The following is a 23952-nucleotide window of genomic DNA, read 5'->3' on the forward strand; positions in this document are numbered from 1 at the left end:
ACAAGCAAATTGGGGAGCCCAGATATAGAATTGTTTGCCTCCCCCCAAAACCATCAACTGGACAAATTTTGCACAAGGACTCCCCACAAGCTAGCTTGGAAAGTGGATGCTCTATCCTTCAGCTGGAAAAACCTATCAGTTTATGCCTTTCCTCATCTGCCTCTGCTCTTCAAGGTACTACTAAAGATCAAACAGACAAGCCAAGGACGATTTTAATTGCACCAGACTGGCCTCGCCAACACCGGTACCCCACTCTTGCGCAGTGTGTCATGCTTGGCTCCATGGCACCTGCCTCAGATTCCTTCCCTGTTGTCTCAGCAGGAGAATCAGATTCTGCACCCTGAGCTGCAAACCCTGAACCTAGCAGCATGGCTAATTACCTAATCTCTCCTTCACCATCCCTCAGTAAATCAGTAATGGATATCACTTTAGAGGCAATGAGGCCTAGTATTAGAAAATCTTATGCTGAAAAATGGAAAAGCTTCTGTGCCTGGAACCAATCTCAAGGAATGAATGCAACATTGCCCAATTTACCTCAGATTCTACAATACTTGATTGAGATGTTTCATAAGTGCTTGTCTTTTTCCTCCATCAAAATTCATGTCTCAGCCATTTCAGCTCATTATAGCACAGAGCCTCCTCTCTTCTCTCACCCACTTATCAAGCAGTTCCTCAGAGGGGCCAAAAATTTAAGGCCACCCAGGAGAGCTCCAACTCCAGCCTGGGATCTTAACTTTGCCTTGGAGAAACTCACTCTTCCTACTTTCGAGCCACCTGCTACTGCAGATTTAAATTTTCTTTCCTGGAAAACAGCTTTCCTTTTAGCAATCACTTCTGCAAGAAGGATATCGGAATTATAGGCCCTTATGGCAGTGGAACCTTTCATCATCATTCATGCGGACATGGTGTCCCTCAGAACCAATCCCTCCTTCATGCCCAAGGTGGTATCCAGTGTGGCTCTTAATCAGTCCATTCATTTGACTACCTTCTTTCCTAACCCACAGAACAAAGGGGGGAACGGATACTGCACTCTTTAGATGTGCGCAGACAGATTAGATTCTACTTGGGCAGGACTAAACCTCAAAGGAAATCTGAACAACTGCTGGTGGCATTTGCTGCAGGGACAGAGGGGAAAGCTATTTCAAAACAAACCATTTCAAAATGGATAGGCCACTGCATTCATTTCTGCTATAAGCACCATGGAAAACCTATCCCACAGGGCATCCGACCCCATTCAACCAGGGCTGCATCTACCTCTACAGCCTTTCTCATGGACGTCCCTACTAGGGGCATACTAGAAGCTGCTACCTGGAGTTCTGTACATACTTTCACCAATCATTATCATTTGCCAATTTTCTCTAAATCCAGAGCTAGTTTTGCCACTGCAGTCTTCAAGGGCCTTATAGCTGGTCCTAATTCTATTTAAATTCCTCTTCCCAACCTTAGCTTTGGGAATCTACCTAAATGTAATGATTGCAACAATGAAACATGAAGAACATAGTACAGTTGTGTACACTTACCATAAATGTAGATGTTCGAGTGTATTCACTGTTGCAGTCCTGGATGTTCATCGTGTTATACTGCTGCAGTCATCACACTAGGGTTATCCTGTCGTCAGGCGGTCTCGCAGTCGGCCGAATCCCAAAGCCTTGGTCCGGCGTCTGCTGTCGTCGCTTCTTCCCTGACGTCAGTGTGACAGGGGTATAAAAGAGGCAGCCGACGCCATTTTCTTCAGTCTTTCTTGCCGCGTGGAGCCCGAAGCAAAAGCAGTTTGCAAGTGCCGGTCGGCCAGCTCCTGAGATTTTCGAATCGAATTTCAGCCTGAAGTCTTTTCTAAAGCTAAGTACCCCGTTGGGGAAACTTTTCTTGCCTCAGACCGATGTCAGACAAAGTTAATAATTGCATTTCTTGTGGGAAGCAAATACCTCATAAGGATTTTCATTCTTATTGTATTCCTTACCTAGGCCCAGACCACGACGTCTCTGGTTGTCGGTTTTGTGCTAGGTTCAACAAACGTACAATTAAGCGTTGGGCAGATTTCACCCAGCATTATTTTGGCAGAAAATTTAACTATAGCATGCCATCGTAGCAACCGACATCAGCAATGTTTAAAAAACGCTAGGATAAGGACAAACAGCCAAGGCCAAGACCAGTTACCGAGGCCTCAGCCAGGCCTGACGCCGGTTCTCTGGTTTCCAGGGAGGCACCTACGCAGCCCCTGACTACCGCTGATTCAGAAATTCTGACGGCCTCCCAGACTGATGCAGCTGGGCCTCAGGAACCGGTTCCACCTCACCCCTAGGACGCCAGTCCTGACGGTGATCCGGAAATTTTGGATAGGCCTTTGGTTTCTGAAGGTGTCTTCAAACTGACAACTATCTCTGCTAAGTCTTATGCTAAAGCTCCCTTGAAAGTTAGGAAGCCGGGTCCACACACTCCCCCACAGGCCCCTATGGCTAAAAAACAGATGCTTAAGATGGCTGAGGATTTAATTACCCTTATCAGGGGATCCCAACCCCCCCCCCGACAAAAGGCCTAGACTGGAGGAAGATTATCCCTCCTCTGACCAAGCATCCATTTCCTCAGGCAACTCTGAGTTCCAGGATTACTCCTTCCCTCCTTATGAAGATTCAGATGCTGAAGAGTCCATTCCCTCTGTCTCCCCCCCAGAAGACTACTCTTTTGGGGAAACTTTACACACCTTGAGGGAACACTTCCACTGGGAAAGCCAAGATTATTCTGACTCTAAGAAAAGACTCCGGGAGTTTCTTCTTCCACAGCATAGACCCCTAGCAATTCCTCCAGTTTGACATTTTGGATGATGTTTACTCCGAATCTAGTCTAAACCCAGATTCTTTACCTCCAGCACCAGCTAAACCAGACAGATACTACCGAGTTCCTGACACACATAAGTTTCTATATAAAAGTCCTACTGCAGACCCAGAAACCATTTCCCAGGGTCCCAAAGGGGTTAAGGCCTCTACTGCTAAGAATCCACTTCCTTCTGAAAGAGATTCCAGACCATTAGAAAGATGGAGAAAGAAAGTGTATACGTCTGCCACTTTGGCCATGAGGGCCTTAAACTGCCAATTCCACATGCTAAAATACCAACAGTACTTGATTACACACTTAAAACAGAAAATGACCCCTCAGACAGATCAACCTGATTTCAAAGAGATACAGGATTTGCTGCATGCAGCAGAACAGGTGGGAAAGCATACCTTACAGTGTGGTTTTGATTCATTGGAAGCCTCATGTAGAGCAGCTGTCACAGGGTCTGTAATACGTAGGCATGCTTGGCTTAAAGAACAAGCCTTACCAGAACATGTCAAAGCAAAGTTATTGGATACTCCATTGCAGAAAGATGTTTTATTTGGTGTCACAGCAGAGGAAGTTTTAAAGAAAATGGAAGAAAAGAAAATCTATGCAAACAGTTAAAGATTTTTTACAGGTACAACCTCCTCGTTTCAGCAGAAACTGGCCATCAAAAAACTGGTCCTTTCCTGCATCAGACATACCCCAAAGAGGTAGGTACAGACACCCTAGGGGCAGAGGCCAGGCACAGGGTACCTTCAGGCCTAGACAATGGCAATTCAAAGAGGGGGAGACGACAGATCTCAACCCTTCAGAAAACAAACTCAATGACTTTCCTCTTCGCCTGACAAGCAAAATTGCCCAGGCAGCACCTCTAGGAGGAAAACTGGCTCTTTTCCCACAAAACTGGCACATCATAACAAAGGACAAATGGGTTCTGGATATTATTACTCGAAGCTACAGATTTCATTTTCACAGTTTACCACGGATGAGAGGCATGCCAAATCTGCCAACAAACCAATGGACAGAGGCACAAAAGCAAATTTCAGCTCTCATGAACATGAAAGCAATTCAAAAGGTACCTGCAAAAGAGCAAGGTCAAGGATTTTACCCAAGACTGTTTCTAGTACCAAGAAAGGACAAAGCCTGGAGACCCATCTTAGACCTTTCAATTCTAAACACGTACCTGGACATTCCCAAATTCAAAATGCTCACACTACAGCAGCTTCTTCCCATGCTGGGCAAGAAGTCTTGGCTGGTAACGTTGGACCTCCAAGAGGCATACCTGCATGTCCCTATCAGACAAAATTGCAGAAGATACCTCAGATTTTTGGCAGGCACAATGCATTATCAATTGTCTGCATTGCCCTTTGGCTTATCTACTGCGCCCAGAGTGTTCACGAAATGTCTGGCATCAGTAATTGCATACTGCAGACAGCGAGGAATACAAATTTATCCATATCTGGACGACTGCCTGACCCAAGCGGACAGCAAAGACATCCTACTACAGCATCTGGCATTTGTAACAAAGTTGCTAAGTTGCCTAGGGTACACAGTAAACAAAAAGAAGTCAAAACTAATACCCTCACAAGAAATAATTTTCCTGGGTGCCAGCTTGAATACAATGGCCCAGATGGCTTACCTCACGCCAGACAAGCAAAAACAACTGTCTCAGTACTTCAAAAAGATGGCAACTTCTACCCAGCTCACTGCAAGGAAATTCCTGCAGGCATTGGGGTACATGGCATCCTGCATTCAACTAATTGCATATGCAAGGCTGCATATGAGAAAACTACAATGGTACCTAAAAAGTGTATGGTCCCAACACAGACACAGCATCGAAGCAACTATAACTCTCATTCCCTGCCTTCAAAAAGAGTTTCTATGGTGGGCTCAAGCATGCCAAGCAAACAAGGGCCTTCCTTTTGTCTCTCCTCCACCAAACCAAACCTTGACAACAGATTCATCAGACTACGCCTGGGGTGCACATATGGCAGGACAATGCATACAGGGCAAATGGTCTGCAAACCAAAGGCAACTACACATCAATCAAAAGGAGATGCTAGCTGTAAAAAATGCAGTAACAGCCTTCAAGGACCTTTTGCATCCAGGACAACTTCTAATAAGGATGGACAACACCACAGTTATGTGGTACATAAACAAGGAGGAACGCACTCCTACCCACTATGCAGACAGGCAATGGACTTGTGGAACACAGCATTAACTTACCAAGTACAACTGCAAGCACAATTCCTGCCAGGAAAAGAAAACATTTTGGCAGACAAATTAAGCAGAAATTTGACAGACCCTCACGAGTGGAGACTACACCCACAAGTATTCTCAATGATAACTCAAAGGTGGGGACCACCAGACATAGATCTGTTTGCCTCAACCAGCAATTGCCAGCTACAAAAATTTTGCACAAGGATTTATCATCCCCCTGGCCTGGAAAGTGGATGCCCTATCATTCAGTTGGACAGCATTGTCAGTCTACGCCTTCCCACCTCTTCCTCTACTGACCCAGGTATTACTGAAAGCCAGATCAGAGAGACCACAGATGATCCTCATTGCTCCGTACTGGCCACGTCAACACTGGTACCCACTACTACAAAACTTGACTCGCAGCCCTCCATGGATCTTACCTCAATTCCCTCTGCTGTTAACCCAACAAACCTCTCAGATCCTTCACAGTCAACTAAGGACCTTAAATCTAGCTGCATGGAAAATACCTTAAATTATCAAACAACACTTCTCTCAAAGGACGTCCAGAATGTCATTTTGGAGGCCAGGAGGCCCAGCACCAGAAAAACTTACTCAGACAAATGGAAAAGATTTTGTGTATGGAGCCAGGCCAGAAGCCTAAATCCTGGCATCCCAAATATTCCGCACATACTCCAATATCTAACTGAGATGCTACACAAAGGCCTTTCTTTCTCATCCATAAAGATCCATGCTTCAGCCATTTCAGCTCAATATGATACGGTTCCTCCCATTTTCTCTCATCCTTTGCTAAGGCAGTTTCTCAGAGGGGCAAAAAATATAAGACCCCCCAGAAAACCACCAACTCCAACTTGGGATCTAAATTTTGTTCTGGAAAAGTTAACACTTCCTCCTTTCGAACCAGCCTTTTCAGCAGAGCTTCAATACTTGTCATGGAAGACAGCCCTGCTGATGGCTATCACCTCAGCATGCAGAGTCTCAGAACTGCAGGCACTTATGGCAGTGGAACCTTTCCTCATTTTCCATCAGGACAGAGTATCTTTACGCACTAACCCTTCCTTCATGCCAAAGGTAGTATCCAGTGTGGCTCTCAGTCAGACCATACAGTTGCCCACCTTTTATCCAAACCCACAGAATAAAGGAGGAAGACTCCTTCACTCTTTGGACATTCACAGACAGTTACGTTACTATTTGGACAAGACAAAGGCCTTCAGAAAATCTGACCAACTAGTTGTATCCTATGCACCAGGCTCAGAAGGAAAGGCTATTTCAAAATGGACCATCTCCAAATGGATAGCACATTGCATCCGCTTTTGCTACTCACACCATGGGAAAGCAGTGCCTGCTAGTATTAGGTCTCACTCTGCCAGGGCTACAGCAACCTCAGCAGCCTTCCTCTGAGGAGTCCCAACAAAGGACATTCTGGAGGCAGCTACCTGGAGTTCAGTGCACACCTTCACCAAGCATTACTACCTTCCTCTGTACTCAAAAAACCAGAGCTGGGTTTGCCACTGCAGTTTTGCAGGGTATCTTAGCTGCACCTAACCCAGTTTAGCTCCTACCACCCAACCATAGCTTTGGGACTCTACTCAAGTGTGATGACTGCAGCAGCATAGCACGATGAACATAGTACAGTTTTGTACCTACCATAAATGTAGATGTTCGAGTGGTTATGCTGCTGCAGTCCAGGTTACCCTCCCTCCATCCCCTCTACCTAACAAGGCTTTTCTTATACTTCCATGTACTTCAGCCTTTGGGATGCATGTCTACATGGTGTATTTGCTTACAACTAGTACCATTGTTTTGCACTAAGGTATGTTTTGCAAGCTTCTTATTTTGCCTTCTTAGTTTGGGGCACCTGACATCTGGGGCAAGAAAAACTGAAGAAAATGGCGTCGGCTGCGTCTTTTATACCCCTGCCGCACTGACGTCAGGGAAGAAGCGACGACAACCGACGCGGACCAAGGCTTTGGAATTCAGGCTGACTGCGGGACCGCCTGACAGCAGGATAACCCAAGTGTGATGACTGCAGCAGTATATACACTCGAACATCTACATTTATGGTAGGTACAAAACTGTACTTTACCCTCCCTCCAGCCCCCTTTCTTCTTTTGGCTATTCCTCTACTCTCACTTACTATGCTCTAAAATCTTTTTGGTGTATTTTCTTCTTTGTTGGCAATATATCCTAGTATTTATAGATTTAATTGCTTCCCATTAGGGGAGCACCTGACATCTGGGGCAAGAAAAACTGACGTAATGGCATTGGCTGCATGTTTTATAACCCTGACGACCTGACGTCTTGGCAGAAGGGACAGCAACCGACGCAGGACCCAAGACTTTGTTAATCAGGCCGACTGAGGGCTACTGCAAATAGATAATCCAAATGTAATGACTGCAACAGTGAATACACTCGAACATCTAAATTTATGGTAAGTGTACACAACTGTACTTTTGTGATAGTTTCATAATCCTTACAGCTGCACTAACTTGTACATACATACATACATACATGTAAATATTTCAGACATGAGCAATAATGCCTTTCTAGCTGGCCAATATATCAAAGCAGTCATTTCCATGATAAGTGTCTGAGCTGTTCTTAAAAATATCTAAACTAGTCCCTGCTTTAATGTAATTTTAAGTTGTATTCTATGCATCAGCCTCTCTCTGAAACTTACAGGTCTCCTCCAGTTCTGAACATACAAATATTTGCACAATCCTCATGATTTTATGCTGTTCAAAGGCAAATGCTGCACTTTTCACTGTAGTAGTCACAGATGTGCTGAATTTACTGTGATGTAATGACTTTTGGTTTGGTATGGTAGGGAATTTTGATGTGTAAGTAAACATCCATTTGTGCTGTAAAATAAGGTTAGAAACAACTGATTCACAAACTGGACATGCTTCTTTGATATCTTCTCCTGTTTGTGGTTCAGTTAAAATTGCATGTACAATAAATACCTGGCAGTGTTAACTGCACTATTCTAAATTGTGGGTAAAAAAAAAAATTACAGTGCGTGTTCCAAAACAGAAAAAAATGTGCTGAAAGTACATATTTTTGACAGTTTGCATATTGTTTCCACAGTCTGATGGTGTTACAAGCAGGTGAATTTATACTATCGGTCATGCTTGCCCTGTGCCTGCTAGGTCCATTATCCTGAAGTAGCCTTGTTTTATGTAGATACTGTAGTCTAACAGGATCTTAGTTACTCGTTTGTGTGTGAAGTAATATACAACCATACATTATACTTTAATACTGCTGCTTAGATAAAATAAAAAAATTACAAGTGTCTGAGTGGTCTTAGTTAAATGTCTATGGTATTTTTTAAATTCCCTGTTGATTATAAGCTTCTGCCTATTATGTGCATGTGTTAATGCCAGACATGCTTGTAATACCTCTACAACTGGAAACTAGTTTCAAAATTAGATTTGCGATGTAATATTTAACATACTGTGTGTTTGGAGAAAAGGCTTTGGCTCGTACCAGTTATTGTCACAGACAAGACATGCTGTTAGTGTACTCATAGATGTCATAAACAAATGTATTATAATAATGTATGGAGTCAATAATGCATGCTGTACAGAGCTCTTTCTCCATCAGGTTATGCTGTTACTATAAAGAACAGATTAAAAAAAGAACATGCAGGCAGGTGTTTTCCCTGATGAACTGAAGTAGTTGGGACATAATGTACTTGTTTTAGTGTGGAGCTCTGATACATAGTTTGCATTTTTTTCATCATTAACTGATATTTTATATTACACAGGACACCCCAACATGGCTGGACCAATGCAGAGAATGAACCCTCCTCGGGGTATGGCAGGGATGGGGCCCCAGGTAAGCAATCTTGCAGCTGAACTATATTTTTTCAGTAATTCCCAGTTTTTCTCTTCATTACTGTTCATGTTCACAAACAGGACAGCTTGAGCCAAATGACTTGCTGTAGGTCTCAGAACTTCATGTAGGTTTATGGGTTTCCTCAGTAATAGCTGATCCTGCAGTCATTACTTTGATGTAGTATAAAAACAGGAAGGGAAGAAGAATTTACCTGAGTCACCTTGTCTGCTGTGAGTTGTGTAAGGATCACTGCTTCCCTTCCTCATGGTGATTTCTTTAGTCTGTTTAATTTCTATGAAACGTCCGACGAGTGGATTGTGTTTAAAAATTCGCTCACTTTTGACACACATGATCTCCCTATCTGACTACTCCCTATCAAAATTACAAGACCTGACCACATGAGTCCTGACACTTTGAAAAACAAATTGTGATTCATGAAGAATAACTGGGAATTTTGAAACTTTGCATTACACTTTTCAAGCACCCTGTCCCTGTTACATGTTTTTAGTAACTCTAAGACGGTTGTGCTTCAGAGTAGGAACAGTATTCCGAGATTCCACAGTGTCACATTTATATACCTCCACCCTCCTCGTGCCATTTATACTTGCTGTGTTCCTAGGTTCTGAAGATCCCGTTTATATATTTAGTCTTCAAATAAATGGCACCAACAGTGGCCAGTGGCAATGGGGATGGGGTGAGCTGCCGTACTGCCATCATCCTAAGTGCACAGTCATGTTTCTAATGATTGCATTAAAAAAAAAAAAAAAAAAACTTTGATTTTTTTCAGTTGTTTCATGATAAATGAATACAAACTTCCACCTAACTTTACTAAGTCACAAGAAGGCCAAAATATTAGCATTTCCCCTGCATGAGAATTTTGGTAACATATCAACCAGAGTGCGGATGGCCCTGTGTTGTCCCAGGGTGGAGAGTGTGGTCTGCTCTAAAATATTGGCATGTGGATCGATAATAAAAATGGACTCCCTACTGAAATGTTGGCATTCGGAATGCCAAGCTTTGACAGACCCAAACAAAAGAGATCAAGAAAATCCAGGAGAAGGAATCTCATTTGTTCTTTTTCTGTAAACTTTTTTTGCAGCGTGACAAGCTTCTACACACCCACACCTCTTGAACTTATATATACCAACTCCGAGATCACTATACCTCAGAGAAAATGGAATATTCCGGGAAATGTCCTTCTCAGACTTCGTATATATACATCCTTGCTTTTAGCCATTCAGTCTACGTGTTTCAGGACTCACTGTAGTGGGTCCTGAAATTTCAAATGGTTACCATAAAAAAGCATGCCGTAGTGATGGAACGTATTATGCTTTAGATGTGATATTTCACTCAGTTATCTTGTGTTGTGACTCCTGGTGTTCTGTTTGGTGTCTGGGTGGAAGTAACAGCCCAAGGCAGTCATTGAAAACCGAGAAATGTAGTGTCTGCATTGTCTTGGTGTGCAACCCCTTCATGGTAAAATCAGTGCATGCTGTGAGGCTGTATGTGGGTAATGTTTGCATATGGCTGCTACCACATTCAGAGTTACATCACTAGTCTGTGCTTGGCAGTGTGCTGATATAAAAAAGCAATTTGCAAGTATAATTTCATCATCATAGATTTTTTATCCTTTTTTATTTATTTTTTTTTTTTGTATGTTCTGTCTGGATTCTGGTATTCAGAATTAGAATTATAAAGCTAGATGTGTAGGTGTGTTTATTTTATTTCATTTTGCTAGGCAGCTTTTCACCAAAGAGAGAACCATGCACAAATTGCAGAGGTAACATGGGTTTACAGTTCCCCCTTCAGCCAAAGCAAGCATCAAGTAAATTGGTAACGGGGAAGTTAGGAAGTAACGTTTTTCTCTGGTTGACATGGACAGCAGGCCAGTTACTGTACTTGGAACAAGTAATACAAAAAAAAACTGGATTGAGAAGGGCTAAGCTAAAATTTTCTTTCCTTAAATAGTGTGGATGTCTTTTTTCTACCTCCATAGTCTAAGTGCAGTGCACCATGAAGGCATGGGAAGTGTGGTCAGCATAGCAGCATTGTGGTAAATCAGTCCTCATTGGATTTTCAGGGTCTAGGGTTCATTACTGACGTGATGCGTGAATCCAGGACACTGGTGCTGTAAGCAGCAACTGGCCTGCTGCTCAAGTCCCTCTAGAGAAAATATTTCATAATCTCCTTCCTGACTGTTCTGCATACCACTCCCTGTCATTTTTTGTTTGTTTTCGCTGTCCACTAATTCTGCATGATTTTCTTTGTTCTTCTAAAGCATGCAGATGTTTCTCTTGGTACCTGTGTCCCAACATCTCATTTCTCATAACTTGTGGTTGTCTGCATTCATTGGCATTTCTTGTATGGCATCATTATTTTTATGTACTGTTTGCATGTTGTAAGGGAAAACGTACAGTTTCAAAGAAATGCAGTAGATAAAGCAACTGTTTGGACATTACCTTGTGTCTTGCATGAAGGAAATACAGGCTTATACATAACGTGCATGGGAAATGGGGTGCATGCCATAAAGCTGATGGAACTACAAGAAATCAAGTCTAAAGTGTTTAAAAAGGCATTGTGTTGCACAAATCAGCATTATGTCCTAATTGAAAGCTGGATGAGCTGTCCCTCATCGGCTCTGTCAGCCAAGCTTTCAGAAGCTACGATAGAGGTTAAAGCAGAAAAAAGCTTCAAACCATCTCTGATGGCTCCTCCTAATTGACACTCACCCCAGTCATGGGAAGCAAATTTGCGAATTAGCCAGGAGGGGCTGATGGTTGAAAGGCAGCATGGGCAAAAAATGAATAAAAAAAGTAGGAGTAAAACATTTCTTTCCATTGTGTATACAGGTGAATTACTGCCACATACGTAAACGTGAAATAATGTACTTATCTGTTAACTGTTGATGACCGTACTTTTTAGTGTTTGTCATTCTGTTGCATGACATTCAACATTCGGAAGTTGAAGTCAGGTAGGTATCCTTCCATATCACTGTTGCAATATTCTTCACCTAAGGGATTTCATGCCAAAGATAGCCTCCCATCCAGCCAGTATACCAAAGGCCTTCAGCTCTTATAGGGTGCACGATGCAGGGCATAAAGGTGATGTACAGACGCATACCCAAACTTCTTTGCTGCAGTAAAAACATTATTGAATGTCAGTCCAAATGCTCTTTTGCTGTGCTTATTACTAAGCAATGTTTTCAGATAAGTACCCATGGAGTTTCTTTTCTTCCTTTCCATCATGTTGTGGTCGTATTCATGGCATCCAGAAAGGGAAAATGTCAGTGTGGGAGGAAGATTCATGATAAAGACCATCAAGACCAGTGTCTATTTTTATTTGGGTGCTTCTCATGATCATACACAGTGTTCTGTCTGTCAGGCATTTGTACCAAACACCCCACAGAGTCATCTACCCTCTTTACCCATATAACCAGAGAACCAGCATCTCAATATGTTGGCTCTGGGTGCTGTGGCAGAACCTTTCTTTCTTGAGGGCCAGCTGTCTGTCAGAAAAAAGGCCAAAAATGTTAGGCTTGATCCAGCTTTGGACATCTCTCTAGAGGCTGGTGAAAGCCTATAGGGGCCATCCGGCAGTTGCTTTGGATTCCCCTGCAGTGGACGCCAGCATAGGTCCGGCTTCCTGCAATTTCTCAGAGACTTTTCAAGCATCTTTACCTGATGTTGAGGGGGAACCCTTGGCTGATTATATCCAGAGGAACTAAGGGGATTCCTCAGATCATAATGAGGGAGGAGATTCCAGTCAACATAATAGAATCACATCAGGGATCTGAGTCTCAGCAGTGTTTCGACTGGGCTCAACTGCAGAAAAAGAAACAGAAGACTTCCCAATGAGATTGGCAGGATTTCACTCAGGGTTTATTTAATGCTTTGATGGCCTTGAAGCCACCTCAAGTGTTCTCTGTTCCTGCTGCTCCGTAACTTTCCACTCCACCCAAGAGACCCAGGGAACTTGGTTCCTTGGATGATGATCTGGACTCCAGAGAAGAATCCTTTGCTTATTTTTCCCAAATCCCTCCCACCCTTTGACTACAGTTCAGAGGAGGAGGAGGATTCCTTAAGTCTAGACTCCCCTTAGAAAGCGCTTTGGGGACACCATTGCCCATATGATGGACTATTTTAAGTGTGATTGTTCTCAAGTCTCTGATGTTCATAAAAGATGATATGAGGTCCTACAAATATCCCTCAAACAATCTGCTGTTCCTCCTGTTCTGGCTGCCCTTTTAGATACCTTTTAAGCAGCTTCTGTCACCCCTTACTCTCCGCCTCCTGCACCTAAGAAACCAGATAGATTTTATAAAGTGCCTGAGGAGTGTACATTTCTTTATAAATGCCCTGCTTGACCCTTCTGTGGTGTCAGTCTCATATGACAAACTTTCCAAGTTGCTGCCCTCCACCAAGCGTGTTGCCTTCTGAAAAGGATAGTAGGGCCATGGTGAGGTTGGGCAAGAAAGTTTTTACTGCTGCCACTTTGTCATGTATGGCCACTTTGTCATTTAGGGGCATTAACTACCAGACCCATATGACTAAGTGTGCTTTGGCCCTCCTCTCTCAGTTTTCTAAGGTGGCTTCTAAACGTCCTGTCTCTGAGGGAGAAGGCTTCTTCCCTTTCCCTACTTGGGCTCCACTTCACAAGTTGCTCACCACTCATTCAAATGCAGCTGTAATGCAGCTGATGCCTCTTCCAGAACCTTCTGCCTTTGTTTCAGTCATGAATCATTATTCTTTGCTTTGTCTGATAACATTAAGGCCAAACCTTTGGGTGCTTCTTTAGATACTAAATGTTTTTTTTGATCTGCTGCTGACCTTTTCATGTCCCTCCAAAACAAGGGAAAAGCTTTGCAGGAGCTGAAATATTTTTGTTTTTCCCATTCCTAAATTTCAGAGAAACTATCCCTCCACGTTTGCCTTTGTTCTTAGGCAATCCTGCCCTCCTCCCAAAGACAAGAGGGGTTCTAGATGTGTGACTCCTGCTAAGTCTACTCAGAGCCCTGCCTCCCAGAAACTTTCTTTTCAGGGTAAGTTTGGTTCTGTTTGACAGTTTCCTTCCTCCTTCCCTTGGCCAGGTTCCAACGTTCCTTTGTCTTTCCCTGCCTCTACCAAATTGGCTAAAATTCACTTCAGAGTTTTGGGTTATATCCATTATCTGTAAGGGATAGTTCATGGTTTGAAAGTCACTTCCTCCCTTTTTGGGAATTCTTTAACCTCCTCTGGAACAGTTCTTTCATTTTCCAGGGGTTCATTACTCTGTTGTGGCTCAGGGCACCATTCAAGGCATGTCTCCCACCCAGGTAGGGAAGGATTTTTATTCCTGAATGTTTTTGGCCCCATGAAAGGAGATTACGTGGAGACCAGTTTTGGATCTTTCCCTACTGAACACCTTTCTCAAGGCTGCTTCCTTTTTGGGTATTATGCCTTCTGACATTGTTTCCTCCTCTTCAGTTCTAGTATCTCTGGATCTCAAGGATGCCCATCTTCACATCCCCGTGTATCCTCTCTTCAGGAAATGTTTCTCAGTCTCTTCCTTGCATTTCCAGTTCTCTCCTTTGCCCTTTGGCCTCTCTAGTGCCCCATGGGTATTTACCAAATGCCTCACTCTTGTCATTGCTTTTTTGCAGGACTCAAGGTATTCAGATTTTTCCCTATAGACAATCTGCTTATTCAAGCTCCTTCTCCCATCAGCCTACTTCAGGATCTCAGGTTTACTACTTGAGAATTACACAGTCTGGGTTTCACCATAAACCTCTAGAAATCAGTTCTGACACCTTCCCAAGATCATATTTTTCTTGGCTGCAGACTTCAGACATTTTCCATGTTTGCATCTCTGCCTGCCCCAAAGGCTGTCTCTCTAATAACCTTTTTCCAATCCCTTCCTCCTCTGGCATCTGTCACACCCAGGGAATTTCTCGGGGTGGTGAGGTTTAGGCTTCCACCATTCCCATGCTCCCTCTTGCCAGGCTCCACATGAGGAGACTTGACTGGTACCTCAAGTCAGTGTAGCTTCAACACTGCCACCCCCTGGAGTTCTCAGTACTTGTCCTTCCCTGTCTCAAGCTCAAGCATCATTGGTGGATTAATCAACTTTCATTCAAACAGAGCTTCCTTTTCAAGCTCCATGTCCCACTCAGGAGCTCTTTACACACACCTCAGACAGGGGAATGGGGTTCCTCCTGTGGTTTCCTAAAGATTCAGGGTCTCTGGCCTCCTCATCAGAGGTCAGACCAAATCAACATAAAAGAGATGAGAGCTCTTCTGGCTCCGCATACCTTTCATTCCCTCTTTCATCCCAGGCTCCTCAGTTTACACAGACAATACCACAGTATTCATGTATGTCAACAAGCAGGGGGCTGCAAATTCCCATCTTCTTTTCAGACTAGCTGTTCAGGTCAGGAATCTAGCTATCCAGTATCAAACAACTCTTCAGACAGTTTACATTTCCTCAGAGCAGGTCCAGCACACAATCTCAGAAATGGATGATGCATCACTATCCATCAGGGGGTATTCCTCAGGTAGATTTTTTTGCCTTCCCTCTGAACAGACAACTTCCCCTATTGTTCTGTTCCATAGTCCTAAGTCTCCTGGCTTGAAAGTGGACACCCTGGCTTTTCCTTGGAAGGGAATGTTTCTGTACGCATTCCCCTGTTCCCCTGTTCCTACATGTTATGCACAAGATCAAGCAGGACTTTCCCAAAATCTTGCTGATGACTCTGTTTTGGCCCAGACAGCATTTTTTTGCCCCTTCCTTCTCACCTGGCCAGGGGCATTCACCACAAGTTAACTCACCGGGTGGATCTTCTCACACAAGACAAGAAGTCTCTCATCCATAATCACTTGTCCACTCTTCAAAAGACACTGTGGGTAATAGGGTTTTGATCCCTTTTAAGCACCTCTTTTTGAAGAACTTGCTTTGGGTTCTGCAGGAAATCTTATATGTCCAAATGGAAGAGATTTTCTTTGTGGTGCTTGTCTCACCATCAGGATCCCACTGTCAGTGAAGGCTCATTTGGTTCTCTCTTGTTTGTGTGATCTGCTCCATGCTGGGTTGGCATATTCTAAAGTGAAAAACTCACTTGTCAGCAATTCCTGCATGTCTGCCCTTGAATCCTCTTCTTCACTCTAGGTTTGAGGTCAAGCAATTCCTTAAAGGCGTCCTTCATGTCAGGCCTCCCAGGAAGCCTATTCCACCTTCCTGGGACCTCAATTTTGTACTTGAAAAATTGACCCATGCTCCTTTTGAGCAAACTTCCTCAGCTGCCTTGCAGTATTTTACTTGGAAGACTATTCTGCTTTTGGCTCTTGCTTCAGCCAAGAGGTTGTCTGAACTTTAGGCTCTCATGGCTATTTCTTCTTATTTAATTTTACACAGAGACAGGGTGTCTCTTCATACTAATAATCCTTTTGTGCCTAAAGTGGTCGATGAGTTGTCCGTTAATCATTTTATTCATCCTCCTTCCTTTTTTGCAGTCTGCCAGTGCGAAGGTTCTTCACACATTGGATTTACATAGACAGCTCCAATATTATTTAGATAAAACTAAAGATGTTATGTGGTCCTATCTCGCCTACATTCTTTACTCACGGGTTCGGAGCTGAGAATCGGCTCTGACTCGGCCAACTTATTTCTCTAGCACAAAGTCTCTAATTGGCTGGGCTAACCCGGTATCCCAAAATGCACCTCGCCCTAGCCCCAGATCTCGTTTGCCGCTCGTAGAGTTAGGACATAGTCTCGCTTGGCTGTGGCTAAGTACCCTTTTTCAAAACTTTTCATAAGTCTTTAGCAGTCTGTTTCTCGTAAAAAGCTATTTTAATAGCTAGTTTTTCATTGTGAGTGTACTGTGTAAGCTAGCAGTGTTTTTTTTTTTGTGGTATCCCTCTGTTTGCTGGGCTAGGCCTGTTTAAATTAGAGGACCTAGTCCTCTCCTGTGTTGTTTTTGTGCAAACTTGTGTTTTGTTTGGTCGGTAGTTAGATTTTCTTGCTGCACCAAAGAAACGTTTAAATTAGAGTTTCCTTGCTTGTTCGTAGTTTGTTTTTTTCCCGTCTTCCTCTTGTGTCTGTCGTTGTCGGTTGAGTGGGTGCTGTGAAGTACTATGTCTAAAGAGCAGAAAGAGCATAAACCCTCAGGGTTTAAAAAATGCTCAAAATGTGGCTACAAAATGTCCATTACAGATGGGCATTCTATCTGTGTTTATTGTCTTGGTGCTATTCACCTGCAAGAGTCCTGCAGTTTTTGCCATGCGTTCAGCCTGAGGGTACTGCAGGAAAGAAAAAATAAGCTGATTTTGAAGGGCCTGGTTAAGCCTTCTTTTGAGGAGTCCTTAGACTCTTCTTCTAGTACTAAGTCTAAGACTTCCAAGGCCAAGAAAAGATCTCCGGCTCCATCTGTCTCATAGGAGCCCCCGGAGAAGGTTTCGAAAGTGGATACTGCCTCCTCGGCTCCCTTGTCCTCGGGGCCGCAGGAGGTATCTGTTGTACTGGAGTCGACCTCGGCCCCAATATTATTGGAGCCTATTCGGAGCCGGTCACCCAGTGTTACGCCTGTGTCTCCGGGTAGGAGATCCCGATCTCCTTCTATTTCCTCCAAATCCTCTAGGCTGTCTGATTTAGATGTGGATATGGTAGTCCAGAGGCTCCTGCAGTTGCCGGTGTTAGCAAAATTGTTCTCGGCTCCGACCCAGTCTGCTCCGGAGCCAGTCCCTATTCTTGTACCTATGATTCCTCCTCCGAGCACCCCTGTGTCGCCGGAGTGCTCCACGCCGAGTGATGTTCTCATGTCGGCTCCGATACCCCTTGCGAATTTATCGGAGCCGATGTCAGCTCCAACCATGTCGGTTCCGTCCACTGGTTTCAGTACTCAGGTTTCCTCAGTCTGACCCGAGGGGGATACCTTGGGACTCTTGTTGGTTCTGAACCTCCCTCTCGGTGCATCGGCTTGGGGAACCCCGACTCCGGTTGTGGTCTTGGAGAAGGGTCGGTCCTCTGATTCGGGGGGACCTGCCTTCGAGGCCATGAGGAGCGCACTAGCCAGATAGTCATTTACATCACCCGGATCGGTCACTCCTTCCCCCTACACCCCGGCTAGAGCCTCTGACGCCTCCCTGTCCGTGGATGGCGGAGCCCTAAGGTCTGAAGATACCCCCATGAGCGGTCCCCAACTTTCTGATGGCCTCTCAGTGTCGGTGCCTGAGGAGCCCCCTAGAAAGAAGTTGTGCAAGAGGAAGCACATAGACTCCCAGGACGAGTCCCTCACTTCCGATACCGACCTCGAGGAGTCAGAGGGGTCCCCTAAGTCGCCCTCCGATGATGTCTCTTTCTCCGACATCCTGGAGATCTTGAGGCAGAGAGGTGACTGGCCTTCCAAGACCCCCTCTGAGGAGGAGTCTGTATTCCTCAAGGCCTTCGGAGCTCAACCCACTGCCTCCTGGGTGTCTCCACCCTTCGATGAACTCCTGGATTTGATTTGTTGAAGGGTGTGGGAGACCCCTGATTCCGTGGAACTGGTGCCCAGACGTCCAAATAAGTTTCTTTCTGCTCCCCCTGGGGGAAAGAGTTCCTGACCAAGGGGGTTTCCATAGATGCCTTGGTGGTGGCAACAGCCACTCAGCAGGAAGTTGCAGAGGCTTCTTCTTCCATCCATCCTCATAACAAGGAGTCCAGGAGTATGGACCGGTATGGGAAGCATACCCTGTCTAGAGTGACCTTTACCTTGCGGTCGCTGAATTATCTTTGCCATTTTACTCGGCTCCAGAGAGATCTCCTTAAGGAGCTAGGAGACACTCTGATGGGTAACATGCCTGAGGCAGTAGCGCAGTCTGTTAACACCCAGTTGTCTACCCTTGGTTCCATTGTCAACTCGTCCATGAGGCTCATATCCTATGCAGCCGAAGGGGCGAGTAGGGAAGCTAGCTCAGGTGTAGCTCTCAGAAGGCAAGCCTGGATGCACCTGTGTCATTTTGCGGAGGCTTTTAAGTCTTCCTTCACTCATGCCCCCTTTGATGGGTCCTCACTCTTCAGGACCAAAGTGAAAGACACCCTCACCAGATGTGAACAGGAGGGGAAGACCCTATCTGCCGTAGGGGCCCATTTCTGTCTTCCTTCTAGGCCTTACCCCAAGGCTCAGAGAGGAGGGAAAATGTGGTTCAAGAAGTCACAGAAGTCTTTCCCTGTCGCTCAAGGTGAGTCCCCCTCCAGAGGCAGAGGAGGGGGAAATTATTCTGGAAGATGCCGTCCTAGAGGCAGAGGAGGCCCCCGCAACTCGGGAGACCGCGATTCCTTTCATGGGTCTTCCTTTCAGCATTCCTGAGGCGTTGCCCGACTGTGCTGTTCCGGAGCCAGTCGGGGGCCGAATTGTGTTGCATCTGAAAGCCTGGGAAAGCATCACCCAGAATCGTTGGGTGCTTCGAATAGTTACCGGAGGTTACACTATCCCCTTTTTCTCAACACCGTCTGCAGTCAAAAGAATCCCGGACGTTCCACCCAGTCAACGGGATCAAGCAGCACTAGAAGTTTCAAAGCTGCTAGAAAAAGGAGTCATCCAATCAGTCCCCTCAGACCATATCAGATCAGGAACTTACTCAAGACTCTTTTTGGTGCCGAAAAGAACAGGGGACCTGAGGCCCATTCTGGATCTCAGCCGATTGAATCACTACGTTCTGAAGTCCAAGTTCCAAATGGTCACTCTTCAGTCCATTTTTCCCTTGCTGGAAAAAGGAGTATGGATGTGCTCCATCGATCTCAAGGATGCCTACTACCACATCAAGATGGACAAGGCATCCAGGAGTCACTTACGCTTCCGGCTGGGAGCCAGTCACTTCTTGTTTCGTGCCCTGCCCTTTGGTCTCACCACAGCCCCCAGGGTGTTTACCAAGTGTTTGGCAGTGGTGACGGCTCACCTGAGACATCGGGGATTCCAGGTGTTTCCATATCTGGACGACTGGCTTCTCACCACCCCCACCAGGCATCTCCTCATTCAAGCCAGGGAGGCTGCCATTACACTTTGTCAACAACTAGGAATTACCTCGAACTGGGAAAAGTCTGCCTTGCTGCCCTCACAGCTTGTTGTTTTTATAGGCGCAGAGCTAGACTCTATTCAAATGCGGGCCTTTGTGCCACAAGAGAGGATAAGAGTGCTGCAGTCTCAGATTCATGCATTGTTACCCCTCAAGAGAGTTCAGGCCAGGTTAGTTCTCTAGCTCCTGGGATCCATGGCTGCCACCATCATGCTGATGCCTCTAGCCAGGTTACACATGCGGATCCTACAGTGGCTCCTTTCGGCCCAATGGTCCTTTCAGAAACTTCCTCTTTCCCACTTGATACTTCTCACGGAACGGAGCAAACAGGACCTCTGCTGGTGGCTATGTTCCACCAATCTAGACAAGGGGGAGGAGCTTGATTCTTATGTCTACAGTGGCCACGGTGACCACGGACGCCTCCCAGATGGGGTGGGGGGGCATTATCTTGGTAGGACGGTCCAAGGCACATGGCAAGATCACGAGGTACACCTGCACATCAGTGTTCTAGAGATGAGAGCGGTGTTGCTAGCATTGCAGGCACTCCAAAGCTCTCTTCCTCTGGTAACGATTGCAATTCACTCAGACAGCATGTCCGTGGTGTGGTACCTGAACAAGCAGGGGAGAACCAAGTTTTACCCCCCTCTGCTGAGAGGCCATGCGAGTGTGGCATTGGGCAGTGTCTTCCCAACGGTTTTTAGTGGCAACGCACATTCCGGGAAAGACCAACATGATAGCGGACAGGCTGAGCAGAGCTAGTCTGATGCCTTACGAGTGGTCCCTGAACAACTGAGTGGCGGTTCAAATTTTCAACAGGTGGGGTCAGCCTTGCTGCGATCTCTTCGCCAGCCCTCTCAATGCCAAATGCAGCAAGTACTTCACACTGATCCCTCCACAGGGGGAGTCCCCCAGGGACGCTCTAGTCCATGATTGGCCCTCCGGTCTGATCTATGCTTTCCCTCCGTTTCCTCTGTTACCAAGAGTGATTCAGAAAGCCATATCCTTGGGAAGCAGGATGATTCTAATTGCTCCACACTGGTCTCGACAAGTACGGTTCCCTTTTCTTCAGCAGTACGCAATGGACGGTCCTTGGACCCTGGACCCAGTGCCAGACCTACTGATTCACATGTCAGGACAGCTCCATCCCTCCCTGCGAACCCTCAGGTTGACAGCCTGGCTGCTCCACTTCCATCACTAGTTAGACAACATTCCTTTTCACCTGAGGTGGTACACATCTTGTCTTCATCTCAAGTCTTCCACCAGAAGAATTTATTCCAGCAAATGGAAGAGATTCTCCATTTGGGCTCAGGCCCAAGGTTTGGACCCCTTCACAGCCCCAGTTCCGTTGGTCTTAGATTTTTTAGCCATGCTTTTCCGACAGGGCTCTGCGCCTGCTACCATTAAGGTGCAACTGGCTGCAATTTCCAATTTTCATACATCTTACGAGCCTTCTCTTATGGGCCATAAACTTTGTAAGGCCTTCTTGAAAAGCGCCTGGTTACTTCACTCTCCTGTTTCAGAACCTGTCATGCCATGGGATCTAAACCTTGTGTTACAAGCCATCACTTCACCACCCTTTGAACCGTCTGCCACCTGTGAATTAAAATTTCTATGTTGGAAGACGGCTTTCCTAATAGCCATTACATCGGCCAGAAGAGTATCAGAGATACAAGATTTGTCCATTACACCTCCGTAGTTGATCTTTCATAAGGACAGAGTTTCCCTGAGACTTAACCCGTCCTTCCTTCTGAAGGTGTCATCCACCGTTAATCTTCATCAGTCTATTGAGTTACCAGTGTTCCTTCCAAACTTTTCCAATAAAGCAGAGTTTAGATTTCACCAGTTGGATGTGCACAGACAACTAAGATTCTATGTACACAGGACTAAGCGTATTAGGAAGTCTGATCAACTGTTTGTGTCCTTCTCAGAAAACAGAACAGGTTGTCCTACTTCCAAGAGCACAATTTCTAAATGGATCAGAGATTGTATTTCCTTTATCTATTCGTCAGCAGGCAGAAATTTACCCTTTCCCGTCAAAGCTCATTCTACCAGGGCAGTGTCTACATCAATAGCTTAGCATGCCAGGCTTTCATTGGATGATATTTGTGCTGCGGCCCCCTGGGCCTCTCCGCTCACCTTTATTACTCATTACAAGTTGGACGTGGCTTCTAGGGGCCGGGCTTCCTTTGGTTCCACGGTTCTCAGGAGTATTTTCCTATGAGCCACCCAGGATAGAGGTGCTGGGGACGCTGTCCCGTGAGTAAAGAATGTAGGCAAGATAGGACCACATAACATCAGGTAGTTATGTACTCCCCATAACGATCGATGTATGTGGTCCATCTCGCCTCACAATCTTACGTACCCTCCTACCTGCCCCCTTCCTATAGGATTTGGAGGAAAATTGGCTCTGAGAACCCTTCAATGTCCGTTGTTTTTTCTTTCCTTTCTGGCTGGAGTTCCTTCCAGTGGCGGTTGTGTGTGGGGTGTGACTGGAATGGCTGCAAACTAGATCTGGGGCTAGGGCGAGGTGCATCTTGGGATACCGGGTTAGCCCAGCCAATTAGAGACTTCGTGCTAGAGAAATAAGTTGGCCGAGTCGGAGCCAATTCTCGGCTCCGAACCCGTGAGTAAAGAATGTGAGGCGAGATGGACCACATACATCGATCGTTATGGTGAGTACATAACTACCTGTTTTTCACAAGTCCAAGTTTATTTTCATCACAGGACTTTGGGATTGGCTGTTTCTAAGCAAACCATCTCCTCTTGGATTTCTAAGATCATTTCCTTTTGTTCTTTTCCTGGTGAATGTCTTTCCTCATTTGTAATGGCACATTCTACTAGGGCACTTGCCTCCTCTGGTGCGTTTTCAAGGGTCTGGATACCAGTTCTATCCTAGAGGCTGCTACTTGGTCCTCGCTTCATATTTTCACTAAACATTACATGCTGGATGTTGTTTTCAGGGCCAGAGCAGGCTTTGCCAGGGCTACTCTTCATGAGTTTGTGAAGGGTTTTTCTCTGCCTTCCTAATCTCAGGCATCCTCTTAAGTCTTGTACGCTCCCTTAAGTTAGGAATACTGCAACAGTGATATGGAGGGACATAGTACAACTGTGTAAAATCTTACTCTAACAGTAGATGTGGTTCTTTCAACTGTTGCAGAGGCTTCCAGACAGTTAGATACAAAGATGGTGAGGGAGCAAGGGATTGGTGCTACCAAGTGGAACTGAGTGGAAGCTCGTACATGTGCACAGGGAGACTGTTGTCCATCATGATGGTGCTAGTGCCCACATCAGCCAGGCAGGGTGGATACAGAGCCAGTTTGAGCACCCTCTTAGACTGCATATCCAAATATAGGCAAGGGTACGAACTCTTGTGTAATAGTCTTTATGGTTGGCTCCTTCCTCCATGCTGGGGAGTCCCCAGTAATGGGGGAATGAATGAGCTCAAGATTAATAGTAGGAGGCTTGACAATCTCTAGGCCTGGAGGGAAGCAACACATAGAAAAAAAAAAAGATATCAAACAGTTATACATTAATAGTCCGTAATGAATCCTTTAGTGACATATTGAAGGACCTGCACTGTACATTTGCAGTGGATTATTAGCTACGACATGCAGGACATCAGGTGTGAATGTTGTAGCAGGAAAACAGCAGTTACACTGGCAGATTCAAACAGTTTCTATGTATTGCATGGAATGTTATCAGAAATGTGGCAGTGTTTGAAGGGTTTGGCATAAAGCTGAAAGGCATTTAAAAGTGTAGAGGGCAGTCATATGTCTCCATGATCCCTATAATTGTTAATGAACACAAGGATGTAGGTTTAGAAATTTCAGTCCTTGCATCCCATTCTTAAGTTCATAGGTTCATAGGTACGTACTAGGCTGTCGGCCCAAGGGCCTATGCAAGCCTAGCCAACAAGGTTCCCTGGTTTACGCCACCCAAGAAAGTTATTTTCCTGTGCCACTGACGAGCAGAGACACAGAAGTGATCCCTGGGGTGTATTTCCTATTTCCCATCCACTCATCAAGATTTTTCTTGAAGAGTACTAATGAAGAACTTT

General features: G+C 45.2%; 1 protein-coding gene across 3 annotated transcripts in view; it reads left to right on the forward strand.

The window, feature by feature from the left end:
- Positions 1-23952, forward strand: part of SSBP4 (single stranded DNA binding protein 4) — a 1807268-nt gene that overhangs the window by 1605448 nt on the left and 177868 nt on the right. For all 3 annotated transcript variants that reach the window (XM_044053843.1, XM_044053842.1, XM_044053844.1), the window contains one exon: positions 8801-8871. In XM_044053843.1, coding sequence (XP_043909778.1) covers positions 8801-8871 — 71 coding nt within the window. The remainder of the gene's footprint in view (positions 1-8800; positions 8872-23952) is intronic.

Source organism: Protopterus annectens, chromosome 13.part0 (genome assembly GCF_019279795.1).
Source record: "Protopterus annectens isolate FY-2018-M chromosome 13.part0, PAN1.0, whole genome shotgun sequence".
Taxonomy (NCBI): Eukaryota; Metazoa; Chordata; order Ceratodontiformes; family Protopteridae; genus Protopterus; species Protopterus annectens.